Genomic DNA, 25,011 nt, shown 5'->3' on the forward strand with positions numbered 1-25,011 from the left:
ATGGTCTCAAGCCACATGTTGCAGGTGCTTATGAAGACAAGCCTATAGGCCACTGTATTTTCCCTGGAGGCTTTGTTATTTCCCAAGAACTACAATTCCCAGCATTCCAGGAAGTTACCTGGTTCCGGAGCAGGTGGGGCTTATAGGTTATTTTGGGAGGAATTACAGTACCAAATAAATTATTATCAGGCTGGGAGCTTAACTGGAACTAGAACCCTCCTTCATAATAAAGAGCTTATAAAGCTGAGGATAGGAATTGTAATTACTAATCAGAAGAATAGATCCTGAGTCTTAGCTCTGGCCCCAAGGTGGTTGGGGAACCCTCCTTTCTCTGACGATCATTATTAGATAACAACTATCCGAACCTGGCTGGAGGAGGACCTGTCTCATCCACATTATTTCCATGTAGTGGGTCATTTTCTGGTAATTTGATAGCATGACTCCTGGCTAAAGAATAAGCCTGCTTAAAATGAAGACTGGTAGAACAGTCCCTTTGATAATTGTCCACTCATTCTAGCTTGCTTTTTATTGCTGTGGTAGAACACCACAACCAAAATCAACTTAGGAAGGAAAGGGTTTATTTTGCCTTATACCTTTATAGTCCAGCATGAAGGAACATAGCTTTATAGTCCAGCAAGGACTCAAGGTCAGTACCTGGAGGCAAGAACTAAAGCAGAGATCATGGAGGAGTGCTGGTTACCACTTTGCTTTCCATGGCTAGCTCAGCTTGCTTTTGTGTACAACCGGGAACTGAACCACCACAGTGTTCTGGCCACTCCCACATCAGTCTTTAGTCAAGACAATTCCTCCACTGACTTGCCTACAGGCCAATCTAATGAAGCATTCTCTCAATTGAAGTTCTTTTTTTCCAGAAGACCATAGTTCATGCCAAGCTAGTCAAAAAACTAACATACAGCATTTACCCTTCTACAAATAATATTTTTCATACCAGGGATGAATAGTTATGAGTGACTCCAATACAAGTGTCTCTTTGGCCATTGTGATTTTCATCTCTTAAAAGTTCCCTAAATAAGGGGAAGAAGAGGTGCCTTGGTAGTTAAAAAGCACTTGCTGCTCTTTCAGAAGACTGGATTCAATTCCCAGACTCCAAATGGCTGCTAACAACTATCTGTAACTCCAGTTCCAGACAATCCAGTACGCTCTTCTGGGGGTTACACACATGCCCCTCTATGGATGCTGCATGCATGTAGTGCATAGACATACATTCAGGTAAAACATCCATACTTGTAACATAAAAACAAAGTTTTGTTTTAAAGAATCTCCTCCTTAAAGATTCATTCTTAATAAACTCTGTCTAGGGCTGGAGAGGTGGCTCAGCGGCTAAGAGCACTGACTGCCCTTCCAAAGGTCCTGAGTTTAATTCTCAGCAACCGCATGGTGACTCACAACCATCTGTAATGGGATCTGATGCCCTTTTCTGGTGTGTCTGAAGACAGCTACAGTGTACTCATCATATACACAAAATAAGTAAATAAAATCTTTAAAAAGAATAAAACATTAAAAAAATAAACTCTGCCTATCTTATACAGTATATCCTTGTGTTTCTCATTTGAGTTCTTTTAAGCAGATCACAAGAAACAAGGAACAGAGGGGAGTCTAGACCAAGACCCTGGCAACACAAGATAATCTTCAAACTATGCCTTGCTGTCTTCACCCAGTAAGTCCCATGATTTGTGCACTTGGGACTGCTTAACCTAAGAATTATCTTATCTTTGAGTTTATTTTACGGCATCTATATTGTGCAGAGTTCAATTTCTTTAATTTCCCATTTCTAAAATAGTCTAATGTTAGGGTTGCAAAATGTAAGTCTCCCAGGGGAATATTTAATTCTTCCAAAGTTGCTTGGTCCCACTGGCCCTCAATGCTGCAATGGAGAAGGCAGGCAGGAGGTACTTGAGGCTACTGAAGCAGCTCCGGGGGCCAGTGACGTCTACATAGACCCTGTCCTCGGGCTGCAGGACCCGAGTTTCTTCACCATGGGTATGTGGTCCATCCAAGAGGGAGCTGTGAGGGCCACTCCTTTGGCACTGCTCCTGGCCAACACAGACATGTTTCTGTGCCAGCCCCAGAAAGCAGCATTGGAGTACTTGGAAGACATAGCCCTGAAAACACTGGAGAAATAACCTGCCACAGACCCTCTGGGCCCCTTTGTCTGCGTGGAACGGGTCTCTAGTCGCAGGTGGGCAAAGCGTCGGATGGAATGACAGACAGATGCACACAGGAGAGGTTGTGTAGAATCTGAATGTAATTTGTCAAATTGAGCATCAAACTTTTTATACAGAAGAAAATAGGGAAGTTGGGTGACACACCAGCAAGGTACAAAGAGGTTACTGGATTCTTACACAAAACAGAGGAATACAAACACAGAAGGTCTAACAGGAACCACCTGGGATAGAATTCATTGTGAACAACTGGGATCAAAAAGAGCTCCACCTAAGATCCACTTAATCTTAGAAGCCAGGGTCAAGGGCTTCGTGCCCTTGCCATAGTTCCTATTTTAGTCTATTGTATAGTCCACCTTCCCCCTAGGCCATTGTAAATACGTGTGTATGGGTGTAAATCAGCTATCTATAGTTCTAAGTATCTACTCTGGTCCCTCCTTAGGTCTCAAACTTCCTTCTTCCTAGATGATGGTAAATTCCTGTGTAGGGCAGTGACTTAGCTTTTATTCAAAGTGATAGTGTAATACCAGAGGCAATTCTGAATGTCACTGAATAGGCAACATTCTTACTGAATTCCAAGCCCATGGTCTGCTCAAGGACTTTCTAGGACATTTGGAACACTGGTGAAGGCTTAGCTATGTCAGAATTCAATCTTAAAAGGCACTTATAATAAGATAATACTAAAAGAGAGCACGTGGATCCATACACTAGACTAATGCGGGAATAGAATATGAGTATATGGGTTAAAGAGAATGCCAGACTCCAGGAGGTGAGTATCCATGAAAGTCTCTGCCTCGTGAGTGGCTTCCAGGCCTCTCAGCCTGTCAATCTGACTCGACCGGAGTGCATGGCAGTAACCAAGGATATTTATTCAATGCAAAGGAGCTATGGGAAAAGAAAAGGGCTGTGATTATGGCTGTGCTGTCCAGGCTGCTTCCTCTATTGAGCAGAAGCAGCAGACCTGTCCTCCCTGAAGCTCAAGTCAGACGAGCTATGTGTTCCTCCCTGTGCTGTGATGAAGGTGCAGGTGAAGAGAGAAATGAAGGACTTCCAGCCTTATGCCAAAGGGGAAATATGGAGGAAAAGAAAAAAATCCTATGGTTCAGAAAGGCAGAATATGATGTTCATGGGCCTCATCTGTTTGGGTGTGTGGTACAATTCCTTCTGGGCTTGGATTGGAGGTGTCTCTGGTTTATACAAAAACCTCAGTTTTTGTATAAGATCTGGAAATCAGGGCATTCTTCTTCAGCACGGAGAAAAAGAATTTGGAGACAGAGTGGACCCACTCTGTTCTGGAAGCTGTAAAGAATATCAAGCCACAGAGTCCAGCCTCAGAGAAAAGGTGATCACATACAGCTGCTGGCTGAGGAAGAACGTGCCCTGAGCACTGTTCACCAAGTGAACTATGCTTTCACCATGGTCCCCAAGAGCCAGGACGCCACTGAACCATATTTACTAGGAATTGGCAATGCATTTTAACACTGTCTTCTGGTTAGGCCCAGTAGGGCAAATAGGTCCCAGACAGAACTGAGTAAAATCTAACAAGCCAGTGAGAGTTATTTGAGGAAAGATCTAGAAAATTCAAGTCTTAAGGTTTACTGCTATACTTTCTTTCAAAAGAATATGTCCTGAGTGCTGGTATATGAAGTAAATCATATTTTCTTGCCTAATTACAAAAAATCTGAAATCTGAGAAAAGTGGGGGAAGAAATAGCTCAGTGGTAGAACATTTCCCTAACATGCACAAGGCCCTGGGTGAGATACCCAATCACACACACACACACACCTAAGAAAACTGTGTGATTGACTTGATAATTAGAGAATATGTGCCTTTTGTTTGATGTGTTTTCTGTGAACAACTTGTTACCACATAAAACAATAGTTATGCTGTGTTCTTGGATAGTTTGGGGGAAAGCTCTAATAAAAATTAGAGCATGAGAAATAAAAATCAAAAGTCTCCCAAAGTTTAAAGGCTTGTTCAAGTGCCCTAGATGTCATGCCAAGATGGGGATTCTCATGCCAAAATTAAAAGGGCGCTTTCTTGTGAAATTTAAGTTTCAAAAGCTGGAGTCAAAAATTTCAGCTTATACCCTACATCAACAATTTATGTATTTCATCAAATCACACAAATTTCTAATAGAAACATACCCATATTCCGTTCTACAGTAAAAGTGGGTAAAATATAAATGAATAAAGATGAAGCTAAGAGTATCTTAAGTGGAAATTAATACATATAAACATCAAGTCAATGTTGAAAGGCAAAAGTAAATCATGAAAAAATAATTAGCATCAAAAAATAGATAATCGTTCCTTGAATTAAATCAGGTAAGTCAGTTTTAATCTGTTGCTATCAATTCTTTTAACTGTGACCAGAGAAGAAATAAAGGTTGCTCTGAGCATTCTCTCATCAATGCATATACTATTATCTACTTGTTTCTGCCTGCTAGGACAGGGCAAGCTGTCCTCTGGAGGAAGGGGATATTACCTTCATTCCAAGAAGCTTGCCTTCTGGATATGACCCTCCTAATCCTGAAGGCTGGCCCTAGACACCTAGCAAGGCTCCCCAGCTCACACCAATATATCTATAAATCTTGTGTAGCCTACATCATCAGCTCATACCCTATGCACAGCCATTCCCATTAGCTTATGGCATGTTCTATGCTTTTATCTTTAGGGGAGTAATCACTTTCTCAAAATAAATACATCTCTCACTTGCTAACCACCCATTTCCCATAGCTCTTCTGGGGTTAATAATATGATATTCATTTGTATTTGTTGAAGTTCTCTAAAGAAACATAGTGTGTGAGAGAAGGAGAAAAGAGAGGGGAGGGAGGAAAGACAGAATTGGAGGGAGAGAGGGGGAAATGTGGGAGAGGCTGTATCTAAGGTATTGGTTCATTGTATTACAGAGGCCTACATGTCCCAACATGTGCAGGATAAATGTGCAGGTTGCAGGCTTGATAAGGCTGACAGCCTTAAGATTTAGGCAGGAAGAATCAGCCCTTCAATTTGAATGCCAGGGTAGGAAAAGGACAATGCCCATCTTGAAAGCAACCTAGAGGAGGGAGTAACTCTTCTCAGGTTACTCTTGTTTGAACACTCATGCTTTCAACTGAGAAGTCCCAGGCACACTAAGGAGAACACCCTATTCACAACTCTACTGAATCAAACTCCAATTTTATCCCAAACACTCATACAAAGATCTCTATACCTCATGTCTCATCCAAATTGACAAATAAAATTAACCATCATACCAACTTTTGTGTTTAGGAAGTGAGAGCTGGGTCTCTGTTCTCACTGCATCTTCTTCAATGCTGCCAACAATTACTATGCACACAGTCTCCCTGGTGTTGACATTTGTTCCAGAAGCATCCAAAAGAAATAGTTTGAGTTATGAATTCAAGACATGTACATCTTTAAAGTACTAGCTACAATTGTGAAAGTAAAAAGAGAACCGAACTTATTCTAATGGTTTGTTATTTAATCCAATAGATCCAAAATATTATCACTCTAATATGAATCCATATTTTCAAACCATTGGCTGTGTCTGCCCTCAGCTCAGCTCTGACTTCCCCACATGTTAATGGCTCTGTGATAATAGAGATTTGAGAATTTTTCTTCAGAGTAAGCACTGTGCTGAGCTTTCTTCAGTAGAAGGGCATTGCATAAAAAATGAACAGCACTTCCTGGTTGCAGAATGCTGCCCTCATAGTTTCCTCTTATAACCAGAGGTTTTAGGATCAAAGTATGGATCTTCACATCCCAGCAAGACAGATGCAACTCCTCATCTTCAATATACCAATCAAAGAGACAAGTAGTAATGAAAGCAGAGAAAGGACTTTTACTAGGTGTCCAATGGCCTACACATCTGTCTTCAATATACTGGCATATGGTGTAGGTTTAGCTATCACAGAGATTATAATGCATGAGTAATTAAGTCTGAGTTACCATTAACCCATTGGCTTCACATTAAGGAAAGAAGAAAACTGCACTTCTCCTTGGAGCCATTTAAGTCCAGTTCTGAATTCTCTACCTCATGCTCTCTGTGTCTTCCATCCTTAGTCTGGTATGCCAGTTTGGATTTGTGACTACCTGAATGCTGTCTTATAAATTTGTTTGTCCCTGTGTCTGTGTGTGGATCCCTATGAATATCTGCCTTGTGTGTGAACACTGTGTGAGTGCTGTGTGGCTGTTGTATCTGAGGCTGTGACAAAGCACTTCACTCTGTATTTATTAAACAGCATGATGAGCATCACATGTGGAAGGGATACTTTACCGCAATCTTAACAGAGTTTTACAAGGGATTATGTCACTGACTCCAACTTATTCCAACTGAACCAGACAACAAACAGCATTGTTTATCAACCTATGTGGTAGATTTTAGGAAGTTAGTTTCAACTTCTATATTTGCTGTTTTCAGCAAATGACACACATGCATTATTCTGAGTCAGGGGCATGGGAGAGTACATGACTTAAGACTACAGCTATGTGTTAGCTTAGGTTGTAAAAACAGATTACCTAAGAAATCTACTTTGAGGCAAGCAAGGTTGGTTGTTACATTGTTCACTTAAAGGCAGGTTAAACAAACAGTTTGAGTACATAGCAGGCTAGTAGTCTTAAGTGATTCAAGGTGTATTATTAACTTTGAATTGAGACCCAGCAAAAGTTCATCTCTTAGAGTGTAAGAAACATTTTCAGAATATTGCATTGAGATAAAATATAGGGATAGAAAGAAGTATGCATGGCTAGACAGTCTCATCAAGTTTGGTCCTGTCCATGCCTGACACGCTTAACTTCACTATCTCCTGCAAGGTAGTCTGCTAAGTTGTCAGAACTCTGTGAAACCTCATCCTTGGAGTTACGTTTCTCCTCTAGCTGGCACCAGGTCTCATCTTTTCCCATCCTCTAGCAAGAGATTCTTGGAGGGTATCTTAGTGTTTCTATTGCTGTGAAGAGACATCATGGCCATGGCAACTCTTCTTAAGGACAAGCTTAATTGGCTTAAAGGTTCAGAGGGTCAGTCTGTTATTATCATACATTTTGAATGTTTCCTTTCTATGCTTGCTGTGCTTCATGAAATTGCTCTTTATGAGAGTAAACCAGAATATAAAGTCTATGCTGGACTTTCTGAGACTTCCTTTGTCAATGCAATTACCTGAAATATCTTTACCTAAGCCTAAGGCAGACTCTTAAGAGAAGTTCAAAAAGCAGCAATCTTCTTCACCAAAACATCTTAAGATGATGTTAAAATCACCATCAGCACCAATGTCTTCTATAATTCTATGAGGTTGGCCCATTAAGTCCCATTAAAGCATTCCATATCTTTCCAAATCTAAAGTCCCAAAAAATCCACATTCCTCCAAACAAAAACATGGTCAGGCTTATTACAGCAGTACACCAGTCCCTGGTACCAACTTCTGTTTAATTAGGGTTTCCATTGCTGTGAAAAGACACCATGGCCATGGCAACTTTTATAAAGAGTTGTCTTATAATGAGCAACCTTTAATTGGGGCTGGCTTACAGGTTCAGAGGTTGAGTCCAGGATCATCATGATGGAGAGCATGTCAGTGTCTAGGCATGCATGACACTGGAGGATCTGAGAGTTCTACAGCTTGTTCAGAAGGTGGGGACAGGACAGGACTGTCTTCTAGGCATCTGGGAGAAGGGTCGCCCAAGCCCACCCCCACAGTGACACACTTCCTCCAGTAAGGCCAAGCATACTCCAACACACACATACTCCAACAAGGCCACACTTCCTAATGTGCCACTCCCTGGACCAAGTGTATTCAAACCACCACAGGAGGAAATTCTGGGGACCATTATTTCAATAGTCTGCTCAGTCAATGGGAGAAGCTCAAGTGTCTTCTTTTGTTTGTTTGTTTGTTTGTTTTTGTTTTTGTTTTTCGAGACAGGGTTTCTCTATATAGCCCTGGCTGTCTTGGAACTCATTCTGTAGACCAGGCTGGCCTCGAACTCAGAAATCCACCTGCCTCTGTCTCCCAAGTGCTGGGATCAAGTGTCTGTCTTTAAGGAACCTGCTCTTGTGAGGACAGCTGTATGGCTCCTGCTGAGCTACTGTCAATCTGCAGTCACAGTATAACCTGTGTACCGTCTCTCAGCAGGTTCAGAGTCCTATCCCAAGCCTGGAAGCCAACTCCTTACCTCTCCCCAAACTCCATGCAATCCAGCCTCATGCCACTATCCTGACCAGGAGGTTCCTTGCCTCTTTCTACAGACTGCTCATCACCTGCCCATTTTGGCCATCCTGACAGGAAGCCTGTGCAGTCAGTGCCACATTTCATATAGCTTGTGCTTTATATCCTGCAGCACTCTTGTGAATCCTCACACCAGCCCTACCTTCCTAGTTCCTGCAGTGGCACTCTCTCATTGCTTGGCAACCATGGGCAAGCTCTTGATCAGGTGATTCTGCTACGGATTGGGCTATAATCACAGCTTCCTCAATGGTGAATCCAGCCTTACACTATAGGTTGACTTCCAAATGTGCTTCTCTTTAGAAACTCCCATAGCTGCTGAGTATTCCTTCCAACTATCCTTACATACTCACTCTAGGGTACAGAGAATAAAGTGTTACAGTGAACTACAGTGAACTGTCCCTGCACCATGTAACAGTTGCCTCCGCAGTAGTGTACAATCATACCTTTATATTCTTTTCTCATAGAATACATTTTAAATCTGGTGTTTACTTAATTGTGTATCTCAGTTCAGACCATCCACATGAGGTTACTGGTTCCTGGAAAGCACAGTTCTGAGATTTATTTTTATTTCTTGTGTGTATGTTTCACCTTCATGCAGGTACCTACAGAGGGCTGAAGAGGAAGTCATAGTCCCTGGAACTGGATTTACAGGCAGTTGGGAGCTGTCAGTGTGGCTGCTGGAAATCAAACCCAGGTCCTCGGCAAAAGCAGCACATGTCCATAGCTCCAGCACCACCAGCAGCAGCGCAGTTCTAGGTCCATTGAATCGTACTCAACCACTCCAATTTGGAGTTAAGGTATCCAAATGAAGTTGAATGTTTCCTTCACAACTCAACTTTCCTTTAGTTTTCTCTGTCTTTTTGAATGGCACTGAGGGAAAGAGCTTTGTGGAAATATATCAAAATAAGCTGAGTTGTAGGACCCACTCATTTGTTTAAAAGACTTGAGCTCCATTTATGTTCCAGGCACTGCTCAGGATAGTGAGCTAGAGGCTGCACTGGTCAGCCTCCTGCATCATTCACAAGGACCTCATCTTGGTTTCAGTTCTGTGTGAATCATCTTCCTCACTGAATGGAAGTTGGCATGTGTGACAAATGAAAGGAATAAAAGCGATTGTAGTGATATCAAGTTCCATTCATAAGAACTGTTAGCTTTCCCTGACTGTCTGGCAACACTAGGTCTTAGAGACACTAGCTGCCATGTCAGGAGGACATGGGATAGCTCTATGAAGAGGCACATTAGTAAGGATTTGGATCATCATGGGTCTAGTGGGGACCAGCTTTGCAGATGTTCATGAAGCTCCTTGGAAGCAGATGCTCTAGAGCAAGACTGTGGTCCTAGAAAATATCTAACTTAAACATTTCAAAAGACCCAGAATATTTAGTCTCCTATTATCAATATTCTATTTGCAGCATGAACCTGAGAGAATGGAAACTAAAAAATGAAGCAGACTAAAGTCTCATGCAGTAGTCGACTTTGTTCATGGATCAGACAATTTATACTCTGAGGGCATTCTGAAGGGTAAGCAAGGTCATGTTAGAAAGTTCACGAGTTCAAGTTGTATACAGGCACAAGGGCAAGCTCACATGAGTTTAGACTGTGTACAGTTAGGAAGACGACTCCTGCTTGGGAACATCATTCTGGATAACAATGGGTAAAATGATGGGTAATCTGAAACAAGCTCACTCCTGTTTACTGCATAAGGGAGGCGCACAAAAGCACCTCCCCAGAATAAATCCATGTTATGGGGGAACAGAGAGCACAAGACTGTTGTCTTTTTTACCTGGACTTTTCTCACAAGCTCTCAGACATCTCACACAGCTTCATTCATGGACTGTGTTCTGACACAGCTCTTGCCAAACTCTAGATCCAGAGATTGTAAAACATAAAATAATGATTGGTGTTTTGAGCTTCTGAAATGATGGGTGATTTGGTATGACTATGCAAAATTAGAAAATTAAAACAGTATCAAACAAAACAAGATGAATAGACCTGCTTGTATAAAATGTTCTAGCAGGAGAAATCAATACAAATCAGCCAGACATGGCAATGCATGTCTCTAACCCAACACTCAAGAAGCACAGACAGCAAAATCCCTCTAAGTATGAAGCTAGTTTGGTCTACATGGGGAGTCTCCCAGGTCATCCTGGATGATAGTGTGCTGGTGAGGTAGATTTTTACTGTTGTTTGCTTGTTTGTTTGGTCAACTTGATGCAATTAGGGTCATCTGGAAAGAGAAAATGTCTTTTGAGAAAACACTTCTGTAAAACTGGCCCGTAGGGAAGTCTGTTGAATGGTTTCTTGAGTCACAGCCTCCTGTGGGTTATGCCTGCAGGCAGTCCCCAGTGGTAAACCCAGCAAGCCAGTAAAGAACAAGTCAAAAAGCATCATTCCTTCAAGGCCTTCAGGTCTGGACCCTTTTATCCTTAGTTCCGTTCAGGATGGCCTGGAAACTTCAGCTAAAGTGAACTCTTTCATCTCTAATTTCCTTTGGTGTGGTGTGCAGAGGAGCTAAGCTTTGAGGGAGTGTTCTTGACTAAAAGGTCAAAGAACAGAAATAAATCTGGTGTGATTGATGAGCAATAAGGAAGTAGCAGGGCCAAAAGAACTCTGGAAAAGCTTGGCTTTTTTTTTCTTTTTTCCTTTCTGAATGCTTAGAGGACTCAGTAGAGTTTGGGATGAGGCATGATAGATCTGGTTAACACTTTAGCCCTAATCCTTCTGTCTATTTAATTGAACAGACCACTTAGGAAGGGATTATAGTAATCCCACAAGAGAGAGTGTGGATTAGGTTAGAGTGTTGCTCATTTTCATATTCCTTGAAATTTTTCCAGAGTCAACTATTATCAAGTCTTAGCTTTAGAGTTTACATTCTCAACTAAACTTGATTATTACAAAGCACTACATAACACTTTTCAAAAACCTTTGTTGTCCTAAAGTTTAAAATGTCAAAATGTAATTTGATGGTACACTGTCTTCTTTACTTTTGACAGTTTTCTGTTTGTAACATGTATCTGTTAAACACTGCACAATTCCTTTCATTTTAAACCATGCCTGAATTTTAATTCAGTACCATAACAATATGAAGGAATTTCATATACCTCTTGGATATTTTCCATCATCTTTGTGATATGTATTTGACTATCCTTAATCTTTACTTACTTCACACTTAAGCCCTTCTTTGTTATTGAATGAAAAAAATAAAAAGACAAATAAGAAAGGAAGGATATGACTGGTCCTTGGTTTCAGTACCAGCCGAGTGAGAAAAAGAAATAAAAAAGGAAGGACACTGTTGGCATTCCATCTAGGCTCTGCCCAACAGTTACCTGGCAACAGCCAGGTAGGTCTGACTTGCTATAAAAGGGACTGTTTGGCCCCTCCTTGCTACCTCTGCCCCTTTTCTCTCTCTGACTCTCTGATCCCCTTTGCTCACCCTAGCCCCTTTCTTTCCCACTCTCCCCTTCCCTGCTCCCCTTCCCTTTCCATGTGTTCCTGGCTGGCCTCTTTTCATATTCTCTGTCTGTCTGTCTGTCTGTCTGTCTGTCTGTCTGTCTCTGTCTGTCTCTCTGTGTGTCTCTGTCTCTGTCTCTGTCTCTGTCTCTGTCTCTCTCTTTCTCTCTCTTCCTTTAATCCCTTCTCAGTGCCCCTGTTCATGTCCCTAAATATACTCTATTCTATACTAGACATGTCTTATGGCTGGTACGACGGGGGTGGGGGGTGGGAGGTGGGGGTGGGAGGCTGTCTTATGTGCTTGCTGATGTACCCCCTCCCATGTCACCATGACATGTTCAACAAAACATCTTGGCATATCCTGGCTTTTAAAAAACACAACAGACATAAATACTTCAAGGTATGGTGGAGAAGAAAATCTATTATAGAGAAAATGGAAAGCATAGTCAGAGGCAGGGGTATCTGGAAGAGTCCAGAATGGCTATTACTTGGCCAGACTGAGCTGTGGCATGTAGGGAGAGTGGGAAGAAGAGAGGGTTAAGAGGGAGACCAGGTGCAGCAGCCAGGAGGCCCAAATAGAGTAGACCAAGAGACCGGCAAAGCCAAAATGGTTGGATTATATAGGAAAGGGCAGCTAGGGGAAGGGCAGCCTGGTCCCTGAACTGGAAAAGTTTAAACTGTCAGGTGGGATATGCCAGCCAAGAGAGTCTTGTAACAGGTAGGAACTAAGGGATACAGGGAGACCCTGGCAGCCAGGTATGCTTTGATATGTTAAATAGGCACTTTGGCCATTTGTCCCAGCTTTGAAATCTAACAGTTAGCATAGAGGATCAAGATTTCTGGGTACTTGGCTGGTATCTTGCTCTGGATATATTTTCTTGGTTAAATTAGAAAGGTTGTGACACACCTATTACTATTCCTAGGAATGGCTCCAGAAAATAAAACTTTCTTCTAGATAAGTCTTTATTAAACTAACAATAAAGTGCTTTAAAATTATGTGCATTGTTGCTGATACTTCCCTGCTTGTCATACTGCAGAGAATTTTACTTCATTTAGCAAAGGCCCTTGCTATGTGATGGAGATATACTAATCTAGATAGTAATCAATGAGTGAAGAGTGCACAAGAGTAATATAGTGTTTTAAAATAGGAAAAAAAGTTAAAAGTAAAAGACTATTATCTAGTTCCTATAGCTTCTTAGCTGTTAACCAAAGGAAGTCATTTTCCTATCATTTACGAAGTTAACCATTTTTCATTAATTCATCTTTAACTTTCAGATATTGGGAACTGAACTAGAATGCAAGGTTAAGGATCCTATATAAATTATGTAATAAATGCTCATTCATTGTCTAGAAATAAATACCTCTGTCAATGAGGGATCTAAAACTAGACTCACCATTTGCACAATCAATAATGAACCTCTTCATGCTCCAATTTCAGATTTGCAGGAGGAAAGCAAAATTCGGTGGACAGGTATCTGTATTTTCTATGCCAAAAATCAAACAAACAAACAAAAAATACAAAACAACAAAAAATAAATAAAACAACAGATCCTACAGAGAGAGATTCAGAATATATACAATTTGTGCTGGCTGTGCTTCAGTCAATGGATACAAGGGGAGCCAGGGTAACTGCACAATCATCCAAGGACTTTCTTTACCTCCTTAGAGTTCATCATTTGTGCCCTAAGCCGGTGTCTCCTAGCCTGCAACCACAGAGTAAAATCTTAAACTCTGTTCTCCTTCCTCCATTCTTCTCTCCCTCTTTCTCTCCCTCCCTCCCTTCTTCCCTCCCTTCTTTCCAAAATCCCATCTATAAAGTAGTTCTCTGTTGGGGTCCAGGAATCCCCTCACAAACCACATGAACACCGATCTCAATCAGACAGGGAGAGTTTATTCAACAAGGGCCCCAGGACCGATTAACCAGAGCAATAGTCCAGATTCAGAAACTAAATCATGATCTAGAGTTAAAATCCTAATCATAATCCTGGAGTTAAAATTTGGGGATTTTAAATCCCCAAATCCACCAACATTCGTCTCAAGTTATTCCACCAATCAGGATTTGGGGATAGGGGGGATTTCCTTAGGAACTTGTCTTTGTTGTACATTTATCCTGCTTCCATTGGTTGGGGTATTCAGCTGTGGCAGGGGATTTGCCTTGTCTAATATTCATGCTTTAACTTGTTTACCAGGGTACCATTTACCCATGTACAAGTCTCTTCCTCCCCAGTTGGATGACAATTCTCAGGGAGGTCTTGGGAACTTAAACTTTACTCAATCACTAATCAAACTGTGAGTCTTATTCTACATAGTTTCTTATATTGATGCATGTGTCTCTCTTATGTTGGGGTCCATCATAGAAGCAGCTTATAAAGGAAATTCCATAAAATCTTATAAGTGCAGGAAGTGCTGCTGTTCGGTGGTTGGTTCAGGTCCAAACTTATTGTGGGTAACTACACAAAACAGTTCTACTGACTTTTCTTGAGATTGGTTTCCAAGGGACCAGAACAGAACAAAATGTGTAACTAATCTTGGCATTAGAAAGTTTCCTAGTAACAGCAGAAACATGAGAATGTTTCTTGAAATGTCAGGCTAGCCAGACAACTGTTATATAGGCCTTAATATTCCACCTTGGACTTACTATATTCTACCTAGGCCCTGACAACTCTTAGATTAGGAAGAAAAAATGATGGCTACAGCCCAGGGCAAGTTAGAGTCTGAGCAGGGTATAGAAATCATCTACGTTGCTAACAGCATATGCAGAAGACAGAAGCCCAGGAGGCTGATGGGAGTCGAATGCAGGGGAGGAAAATAGACTAAATGCACTTATAAATGAATGATAATGGAAACCTAGCTCCTTACCAGTGAAGAACTAAATATCAGTTAGCATTAATCATAGGTTAGAAAACTCAAATGTTACAGCATCCAATTGAGGATGTAGGGATTAGCATGACTGATGCTTTGAACATTGAGTAGCAGAGACAGTTGCTTAGTTATCTTGTGTTTATAGACACGTATAATAGGTAACATGCACACAAGGCATACACTGGCCAGCTCTGTCCACTGAGACACAAAGCATCACCCTATTTTGGTTTCTACATATTCTTAACTAAAGGAAACCAGCACTCCACAGACACGTGATTGCTTTTATGGTTGACAAAGCACAGATGCTAGATGAGTCTAGAATATGTTGTTACACTAGAAAGTAAGAGATTGTCAAAGAATGCAGGTGAGGGCATGTGACAGTTAGCTGAATGCTTGCTTAAAGGCCCAAACTGAGCAGTGTGAACATTAAGATAGCTACAATAAAAAGATCTTAATCTGCTGCATAAGACAAGAACCCACAATTCTATACTGATATTTTTTTAAAAAGCAATGAATATACAAATTGGTAGAAAAGAACGCTTTTAGTTGCAACAGAATGTAGACAATAAAAGGATGGCAATAACTCAGCATTGTCTAAATCTATTTGAAGGCAGGAGGATACACCCCTCTGTGACAGTACTAGTGTATAGATTGTAGGTTAGAGCTCCTAAGGCAAGAGCAGGAGTGGCAGGAGACACAGACCTTAAACTTTCTCATAAGGTCCTTAGCAATATCTTTCTATATTTTCTCAGTTTCCAGAGAAATTTGTCTTCTTTTCTAGTGTTACATCACTCTCTAAAAAAGTGTCTTCAACACATCTGAGATCTCCTGTTTCCAGCCCAGAACATGAGCATCATTGTTAATCATCAGAGGCAAGGTGATCAAATTTGTGGAATTTTGTGTTGAAATATGCTTTTAGTTCGTTGAGATTGTCGATAGCTTTAAGTGCAAATCCCAAATAATTCAACCAATTATATATAGTGGATGAAAGTTTTAAAAGTTTTAAAGTTGGTAAAGAGCCAGGCAGAAGATATTTTAGGCTTTTTATGCTCTGTGATCCTGCTGGAACTACTCACTGGGCATTATCATTGGGCAATGAAAGAAGACAATAGCACAATGAGATTGGTAGTGTGTCATGAAACACTAGCTACCAACACATAAATTTCATAGAACACTCACTATAGTGTGTTGCTCTCACTTTCACTCTTCTCCTTCTCAAAATGCAAAATTATTTTTGGTGTATGGGCCGTATAAAAATGAACGCTGGGGTTAAAGAGATGCCTCAGTGATTGAGAACACTAACTGCTCTTCCAGAGGTTCCAAATTCAATTCTAGGAACCACATGGTAGCTCACAACCATCTGTAATGGGATCTGATGGCCTCCTCTTCTGGTGTGTCTGAAGACAACTACAGTGTATTCATATTCATAAAATAAATAAATCTTTTTTTTTTTTTGTAAAAGTGAACACTGGTTTAGACCTGGCCTTCTGCTGTAGTTTGTAGATTTTTTTTTTCTTTAAGATAATCAAATCATAGCCTTAATAGTGTTCAGGCCTGGGTTGCATGTCCATCCAGCCATTTTATGCTGTTATTAGTGTTACAAGGAAACTTCCTCATATACTGATACTACTGTTATCAAGAAACTTTCTTCTGCCCAAGTTGATTGCATATTATGTTCTATGATTTGGTGACCACTGACAGCAGAAATCATTTAGGACTGCTTTGTATAGTTATCCACAATAAGGTTGGACCTGAATCAACCCTCCAGCCGTACTTTCTACACATATGTATGAGATTTTATGGCTTTTGCCTTTATAAGCTACCCCTGGGATGGACCCCAACATAAAAGGAGGACACCAATATAAGAAGCCATTTGGCATAAAATCCTTTTTTTATACATGGGTCGAAAGTTTTAAGTTTCTGAGACCTCTGTGGGAATTGACATTGTACTTGGCAGCACAAGACATGTAGGTGAGGAACTGACATCCTGGTTGGCAAGTTAAAACATGACTACTAGCCAAGTCAAGGCATCCCACCACAGTTGATTAACCTAACAAACAGGAACAAGATAAGCATACAAAAAAGACATTTTCCTAAGGAAGTGCCCAGACTCTAAATTCTGATTGGTGGGATAACTTGGCACAGATGTTTGTGAGTTGTATGCTTTAAATTTCTGTAATGTTCTGAGCAGGGGTCACAGTCAGTTCTCAAGTCTGGTCTGCAGCCCTAATCAATAAGTTCTGGGATGAATGCTCAATCTCTGTCTGATTGAGATCAGTGTTCATGTGGTTTTGGGGGCAACTTCTGGGCCCCAACAAATAGGTTTCTAGAATTTAGAATTATTTCTTTCATAAGTGACATACTTTTGTGCATGTATTATAGTCTTTATGTATATTGCTAAGAATCATTATTCTTGTGCACCCATAATCAAGGTTATGGTGACCTCTTGAAGAGAATACATGTGTCTTACCTTCCATTTAGGTCCCTGGGTATGGTGGCTTAAATATGCTTGCCCAGGGATTGGCACTATTAGGAGGTATGGCCTTGTTGGAGTAGGTGTGGCCTTGTTGGAGGAAGTGTATCACTGTGGGGGTGGGCTTTGAAGCTCCACCCAGTTCAGAAGAGACAGTCTGCTCCTGGCTTCCTTTGGATGAAAGTGAAGAACTCTTAGCTCCTCTAAGCTGCCATGCTTCTGCCATGATGATAATGGACTGAACTCTGAACCTGTAAGATAGCCCCAATTAAATGTCCTTTATAAGATTTGCCATGGTCATGGTGTCTGTTCACAGCAATGGAAACCCTAACTAAGGCACGGGGTGTTCTGATTATTTTAGGAGACTGAAACCAGTCAGGAGAAGTAGATTAATGGGCTGATTTTAGAGTATCATCAGAACAAGGTTGGGTTTGCTCCTTAGACCACCATGACTTTGGTGATAGGGGGTTTTAATTATGTGTGGTCTCTTTTGCCTTACTCTTTATCTAGCCCTTGAATTACTTCCAAGATCGTTGCTTCAGAATGGGCCTATATGAATGAAGCATTAGTGAGTCTCAGTGGAACTAGGGGTTTTGAAAGATGTGATAGTCAGTCTTGCTGACTTGATAAGATTTAGAGTCACCATGAAAACGAACCTCTGGGCATGTCTGTGAAGGCTGTCTTAGATTAGGTTATTTGAGCATGAAGGCCCACTGTGAATATGGAAAATTCCATTCCCTGGCTTGGACTTGCAAACTACATAAAAAAGGGGAAAGGAACTAAGTGGCTGTACTTATCTCTCTCTGCATCCTGACTGTGCATGCTTCCAGCTCCGGCCTGATTGCTTCCACCATACTGGACTGCAAGACAAGTATTCCTTCCTTGAACTACATTTCTCAGGTATTTTGTTGAAGCAATGAGACAAATAACTAAAATAGATACATATAGTATATATGATTTTAGCCACCTTCAAGGCTGCTAGAAAAATTACAGGACAGCCAGGTGAGGTGGTATGTGCTTATAATCCCAGAAACTGGGGAGGCCAAGTCAGTAAGCCTGAAAGTTTGAGCCAGCCTGGGTTAACAATAAACCCTGGTAATATGATCTTTGTAAATATTTTTAAAGATTTTCAAAAGTCACCAATCATTTTTTTCCCTATACTTAATAGATCATTTGGTCACAGAATAAAATGGCATTTTGAGTTAGCATGTTCCTTATCTTTATCACCATAACATCCTATTCTGGTTTAGATTTCACTAATTCTCACAATTCTTTGTAATAATAGACTCAAAATCCCTTCAAGTACACAGGATTTAAAAAAAGTTCAAGGTATCCCTGATCTTTTATCTCTGATAGTTGAGGATTGTTCTTCCAGCTACAACTGAACCCAGGGAATCAAAAGACATTGTGAGTTTTCTGGTTACAATACTTCAGCCAGTAGTACTGCCAGACCATATTCCAAAGGTCCAGTTGTTTACCCATCATGGTGCCTTCATGTTCTCCCAGTTGCTGGATGGGATGGTCCCTTGAAATCCCAGTTTCCCAGCGTTCTGTTGAGCCCCCACTAAGCCTAAGCAGCAGCATTCTCCCTAGCTCCAGTAGGGAAGCCCAGTCTTACCAGGTCCGACAAGGACCACTTAATGTGGTAAAAGGGATTACCCAGAAAGGATGCTGAGAAAATAACCAATGTCTGAATCAGGCAATAGCAATCTACATAGGAGGCAGAGGGAAATACATTAACTTTTCTAGTTTGCCTTGTTAGCTGATAGAAGACAACACAGAAATGGATGTCTCCTTGCCTTGTAATAATTCCTCTGCTTTGTACAACTATGTTTTCCCTTGGTATACGTAGCCTTATGTCACCATTTCAAACTAAAAGCTACACGCCACAGATTTTACAACCACAATGGTATTCTTTTACATATGTTGTTTTGCCTTGTACAAACATGTCAATAACTTCACATTTAAGGAACATAATTATGCCCCTCTCATTTGCTTCAGTATTCATAACTCTAGTTTTGCAAAATAGCTTAATGTTTTTCTATAAGTTTGGTTACTTGTGGCATCACTCTTACTCTCACACACGGTAGACTTTTATTGTTTTGCCTTGCTTGGGGCAAGGGGATCTAATTCAAGGGCATCATTACATGTGATATGAGCTTCCTTCACAGGTACTTATTTTTTTTAGAACTTCACAGGCATTTTGAATACAAATTGAATATATATATCTAACTAATATATATATATATATATATATATATATATAAATTTTAAATGATTTCTTGTACATCTGCTGTGCTGTAGGAAATTTTCTTTTTGGAACAAGTAAGTAACTTGAAAAGGATGCGAACTTTTTTTCGGTGCATGGACGCCGCCCTCGGTCGTAGCGCCACCTCTCGGACACTGCAGGGCCCGCGGCTTCGACTGGTGACACCAAGCATCTGAGACCGGAAGGCCAGACTTCTCGGGCGAGAAAGTTTTTCGCCTTTCGTGGGTCGAATGACGACCACCTGGTCAAAGGCGCGGGGTCCTAGCGAGGCGATGGGTGAAACCTCACCGGTGGGAGGCCTCTTCCCAAGTACCAGCTTAGACCTATGAAAAACGTCCATGGCATGCTAGTAGGCGAAGCTCCACTGAGTCGACTCCTCCTCCCCTTCGAAGGCGGCTCCTTCCGAGTGGGCGGGGCCACGGCGGACACGCCAGGCTGCGCTGAGGCTACTGTGAAGGGCGGGGCTAAGATGCACCCGAGGGAGCTGGGGGCGTGGCACGCTCGGGGAGGCCGGTTCGGTGGGTGGGGTTACGGCTGGAAAGCTCTCACTTGATTGGCTCGTCTTCCCGGAACTTCCTGTGTCCTGAGCTTGTGGATGGCGTCACTGTGAACCCGAGCAGCCGCGTGAACTTTGGTGAGAAGTTAATGGGGTTTTTCGGAACGCTGGGGTGAAATGTTTGGGGCTCAGGCAGGGCGTGGTGGGAATGTTGGCTGCGGCGGCTCCGAGGGCTCTGTTCTGCCAACTTCTAGTCCTCTATCGATTCCTCGTGGGCGATGGAACTCCCGGGGTGCCCAGGCCCGAAACCTTGCGGCCACCCCTTAGCAGGGTATTTTAACAGTGTCTTTATCACATCACAATTTTAAAATAGCACTTTTCCAAAATCCTGGTTTTAGTTAGGCTGCAGATCTTCTCGAACCTTTCTGTGTTTCCATCTTAGTAAGCGTCGCTCGTCATTTGAGTCTGCAACACTATTCTTTGTATGCTTAACGTTGATGTTAATATTTGTGCATGTAAAGTATCTGGTTGTGTATATATACGTACCCATTCTTTACTACTTCAGACTTAGTAAATGATTAGTAAATACTAGATGAGAGGGTAGATGGGATGGAGGAGGTTAGATAACAGGTTGAATGACTTTCTAGTTACTTATTTTTACTCCTGTACGCATGCATTTTCTACTGTAATATTTTTAAGCAGAAGTACTGTTAGGGTTCAAGAGTGTGTTATGTATGTATGTTATGTATGTAAATACATATATATATGTGTGTGTGTATTTACACAATACATTCATTATATATATGTTGTATATATGGGAACATATATGCACATTGTGTATCCATATTGTTTGATTAAATAAAAAAACAAAAACATGCCAAGCACATTCACTGTATATGCATATTCCCTGTGTATGCATATTGAGGCTGTATTGGTGGAAGTTTTACCCAAGATAGAAAGTTAGAGCAAAATGGAAAGGGAAGATACGACAGATTTTAGGCCAGAGTCAGTAGTACCAAGGATGAATGGACCAAGACATATTGCCCAGTGTGTCAGGACAACCATTGATGATTTTAATTTCTGGGCAGTTTATCATTTCATACTGTATAAAAATTACCACTGGGTGCAGTTGACTTGTGCAAAAATTTGGGAAACTTTCAGTAAAGAGAAAGATAAAAACACAGTCTTTGTGGGCCAGAGTTGCAGCAGAAAAGCAGCCAAAAGCATATAGTGAAAGTGAAGATAATGAACTTCAATAAATACTTACCACAGGTGCCTGGCATGATTTTGCTTATGATCAAACAAAAGCAGAAAATGTAACAGGAATGTAGAAATGTTCATGAGAAAAGCAGTATATCATAATGACCGCTAGTCTAACTTGTATGGCTTTAAACCGTTGCATCACTTTTTAAATCTGTAAGATGGGGATAATGCTATTTACCACAAAGGGTTGGTTGTGTGTGTTGACAATACCAAGTTTAACCAAGAGGCCTTAACTAGGTGTCTCAGACCTGGTGCTAGGGATGCAGCAAGGATTGAGATATGTGTGCCTCATATCTCAAAACCTGGCAAAATGTCTAGGAAAGAAAAATGGGATTTATTTAACAACTTTTAAAATAATCAGAACTAAGATACCTTAACATTTTACATTGGTTTGTGGTTCAAAATATAAGCAGTTTAACTGAACCCCACTCTTTTTTCTAGACAATGGCCAAGAACAAATTCAAAGGGCAGAAGTCCAGGAATGTATTTCATATAGCTAGCCACAAAACTTTCAAGGCTAAAAACAAGGCAAAACCAGTTACTACTAATCTTAAGAAGGTGAGTATTTAAGTATTCTGGCATTGATTATAAGCAAAATGTAAACTAACAGTGGGATTTTGTTATTTAAACCAGAAGTTCATAGCCTTCTTACTAGACAGACTTTTAAAAAATATTAAGGTAAATACCGTTCCTTTTAAAATACAAATTTAAGAGGGGGTAAAACTAACCCCCCCACCGCAACTGCACATATATGAGGTCCTACACAATAGCCTACTAGGCTGTATGAGATTATAGAAATCACTGTTGAGACAGAACGAAGGATAGTTCTTACCAGTTCACTTGGCATATATTCAAGATTCTGCTTGCAAAGGTATACTATGTAAGCCAGCAGCTTGGTAGCTGGTAGATTGGAATTTAAAAGTCTATAAAATGAAGAATTTGGTTGAAGTACAATTTTTTATTCTTCAAAATAGGTGCCTGTGAGATGGCCTAGTGTTAAGAACATTTATTGCCTTTGGCAGAGGACCATGGCTCACAACTGATTGTAACTCCAGTTTTAGGGATCTGATATCTTTGCCTGGCCTCTGTGGCACCCTTTATGCACATGGTGGATATAAACTTATGCAGATGCACATACACAAAAAAATTGTCTTTCTACTTCAAAATACATGAGAAAAAATTTTCAAGGCAAGCCTGGTCTACAGAGTTCCAGTGCAGCCAAGGCTACACAGAGAAACCCTGTCCCCCCCAAAAAAAAATCATGATTATTTAGCTTTCTAGTATGTAACAGTTATAGTAACAGTCCACCACCACCCCACCCTGAAAATACCTGTAAAACCAAAAGGTTCAAATTTTTTGTTTCTCTCAAGAACTGGGATATAGTTTCTAAAGAACCTATATGTGGTTTCTTAACTATAGAGGAAGTAAAACTGGATGGAATGATAAGTCTAGAGGGTTGTCTTTGTAGTTTAAAGGACCTGAATGAAGATGAGTTAATTCTACAGAGCTGGGGAGTCGTGGGAACAGTATCTTTTACCAAGAACATTCATCACTGCAAACCAGGAAAGAGTGTAGTCTAAGGAAGATTACTTTGTTGAACTATGATATACTAGAACTTTTATATAAGCTGAGAGGATCAGAAAAGGGTCTAAGTAGGTAGCCTAGAGTTCATATCTTTTCATATCTTCAGAAAGTAGTTTAGATTTGATGTTCATGATAGACTAAAATTTGTGACAATGAATTTAATGAAGCCAGCCAGCAGCCAGCCAGTTGTAACTTTAGTTAGCTTAACATCTGGACTCAGGTCAACTGTGCTTACACCAGGTTACCAAGCAAATTTTTTGTCGAGGGAGAAAAGAAATGGCTATAATGAAGTGGTTGAGTCACAGTTTGGAATCCATGCTAGTGATGGAAAGTTTTTGAGTGGACCCCTATTGTGGCTAGAACAGGTGAACTATAAGCTGAAGGTGTCTTATAGGAGCAGAGGGTAGAGGTTGATTGTGAAAAAGGTCTAACAGCTCAGGATCTTCAGGTTTGTTGGACTCATTAAGCAGTGACTCCATACATATAGTGGTCAGAGTCAGTGTTTTGAATGTTTTACAAAGCAGCAAATAAATGTGGTGTTTCTGGGTGACAGTAGTCAGGGAGAAATACTGGTTATCTCATGAAGATGGTGGTACAAAGGAGCCAAAGGCTTTTAAGGAGAAACTGATAGTAATGTTTAATGCACCATTTCTTTTCCATGCTTAGATTCAAGAGGGCTACTGGAACATCCTTCTAGAGAAAGTGATCCAGAAAAGGGCTCAAGAGTTTTCTATTTGAAGGAACTAAAAGCTTTGTTCCAGGTTCCTTATCTTTAAGTGAGAGTTAAGCACCATAGCTAGAACTGGGCAAATTAAATTAATCTGTTTATATCTTTAAAATCTTAAGTGTGAAGTAAATCTACATAATTGCTATTAAAAACCTAAACTTTCTGACTAAATTTCCTAAGAGAACTGTAGTTTTAGTGTGAATTACCAGTTTTATATTATTATTATTACTATAGAATTTATATACTTTTTATACTTTATATACTTTAAAAAAAATGTGTGTCTATGCCACATGTATGAATGACATGAGCAGGTGAAGAGTATACCTCAGGTCGGAGGAGCAAACTCAGGGGGCGGCCTGCACAGCAAACACCTTTACCTGCTGAGACATCTAGGCAGTCCAGTACTTAACTTTTTATGCATAACAAGATAAAAAGATGAGAACATTTCATCTTTAATCGTTATGAGACTGTGGATGCTTTTTTTTTAACAGATAAATATTATGAATCATGAGAAAGTCAACAGAATGAACAGAGCTTTTGTAAATATACAGAAAGAACTGGCAAACTTCTCAAAAAGCCTTTCTCTTAAATCTGTGCAGAAAGAGCTGGTAAGTAGAAATTAGTTGCTTTCCTGACTGATGCATTGAAGTCTATTACTCTTTTTTAAGTGTAAATTGTCCTTGTTCTTGGTCACATGCTATAAACATAGAAAGAGGGTCACTTGAGGATGAATTAAGGCCTTGCTGGAAGCAAGGAGATATAGCCTCCATGGACCCCCAACAGCCATGCAAAAGCATATCTACTGAATGTTCCATAAAAGTTGTTTTTTGGGTATAAGTTCCTCACACCAAAGCCCCTGATCTAACCTGTTTTCTGAAGGAAAACATCACACCCCTGCAAGCTTATTCATATGCTGTTTGCAGTACCCAATAATGCAAGATGTTCCAGGTGTGAGCAATTTATCTTCAGATCAAAGTCTTGTAAAGGCTCTAAAGCTCCTTCAGAAAAATAATTCTATAATTCATAGAAAAGTTTGCCACAAAAATTTCTTCAAGGTTCCAGTCCTTCTAGAAAACATGTATTCTGATGTTTACCCTTGATATAATGAAAAACAGTTGCTTCATTCTAATGTTTGCACTAGATACAATGAATCTACTAGAATTCCACTATCATTTTTATTTAGCATTTTGTTGTATCTGGTACATTCAGCCATATTCAAACATTAAGTCTAAGTATGGACATATTGTATTTCCGAAGGTAAACAAGGAAACGAGAGGAATGAAACTGGGTAGTAGTTTGTATTCAAGGAGTTTTGGTCAGCTGCGACATAAGTGTTTTGTTTTTACCTTCCTTCCTTTTGATTCTTCAGAAGCACCATGAAAATGAACCAGCTAACGTTGATGAGGCGACACGACTAATGGCTCAGTTGTAATACAGAGATAGTGCATCACATTCCCCCAAAGATCAATAAACTCAATGTTTCATACAAC

General features: G+C 40.5%; 1 protein-coding gene and 1 pseudogene across 2 annotated transcripts; both read left to right on the forward strand.

The window, feature by feature from the left end:
• Positions 1-3,529, forward strand: LOC110291959 (peroxiredoxin-like 2A; annotated as a pseudogene).
• Positions 3,530-20,024: 16,495 nt separating this feature from the next.
• Positions 20,025-25,010, forward strand: Rbis (ribosomal biogenesis factor). 2 transcript variants are annotated; one of them, XM_021157829.2, is made up of 4 exons: positions 20,025-20,085; positions 21,652-21,768; positions 24,013-24,129; positions 24,891-25,010. In XM_021157829.2, the coding sequence occupies exons 2-4, from the start codon at positions 21,655-21,657 to the stop codon at positions 24,951-24,953; spliced, it is 294 nt and encodes a 97-aa protein (XP_021013488.1). In that variant the 5' UTR covers positions 20,025-20,085; positions 21,652-21,654; the 3' UTR covers positions 24,954-25,010. The 2 variants fall into 2 exon arrangements, with proteins under 2 accessions (XP_021013488.1, XP_021013489.1); XM_021157830.3 differs by lacking the exon at positions 20,025-20,085 and adding an exon at positions 20,110-20,278.
• The last annotated feature ends 1 nt before the right edge of the window (position 25,011 follows it).

The sequence above is a fragment of the Mus caroli genome, unplaced genomic scaffold (assembly GCF_978045245.1).
Source record: "Mus caroli unplaced genomic scaffold, Mus_caroli_1 scaffold_3, whole genome shotgun sequence".
NCBI lineage: Eukaryota > Metazoa > Chordata > Mammalia > Rodentia > Muridae > Mus > Mus caroli.

Excerpts from the sequence above, each read along its gene's own strand:
- Rbis (XM_021157830.3), top strand. The coding sequence starts at position 20,156 with ATGTTGGCTGCGGCGGCTCCGAGGGCTCTGTTCTGCCAACTTCTAGTC. Across the intron at positions 21,769-24,012 it reads TTACTACTAATCTTAAGAAG|ATAAATATTATGAATCATGA; the intron begins GTGAGTATTTAA and ends TTTTTTTAACAG. Across the intron at positions 24,130-24,890 it reads AATCTGTGCAGAAAGAGCTG|AAGCACCATGAAAATGAACC; the intron begins GTAAGTAGAAAT and ends TTGATTCTTCAG.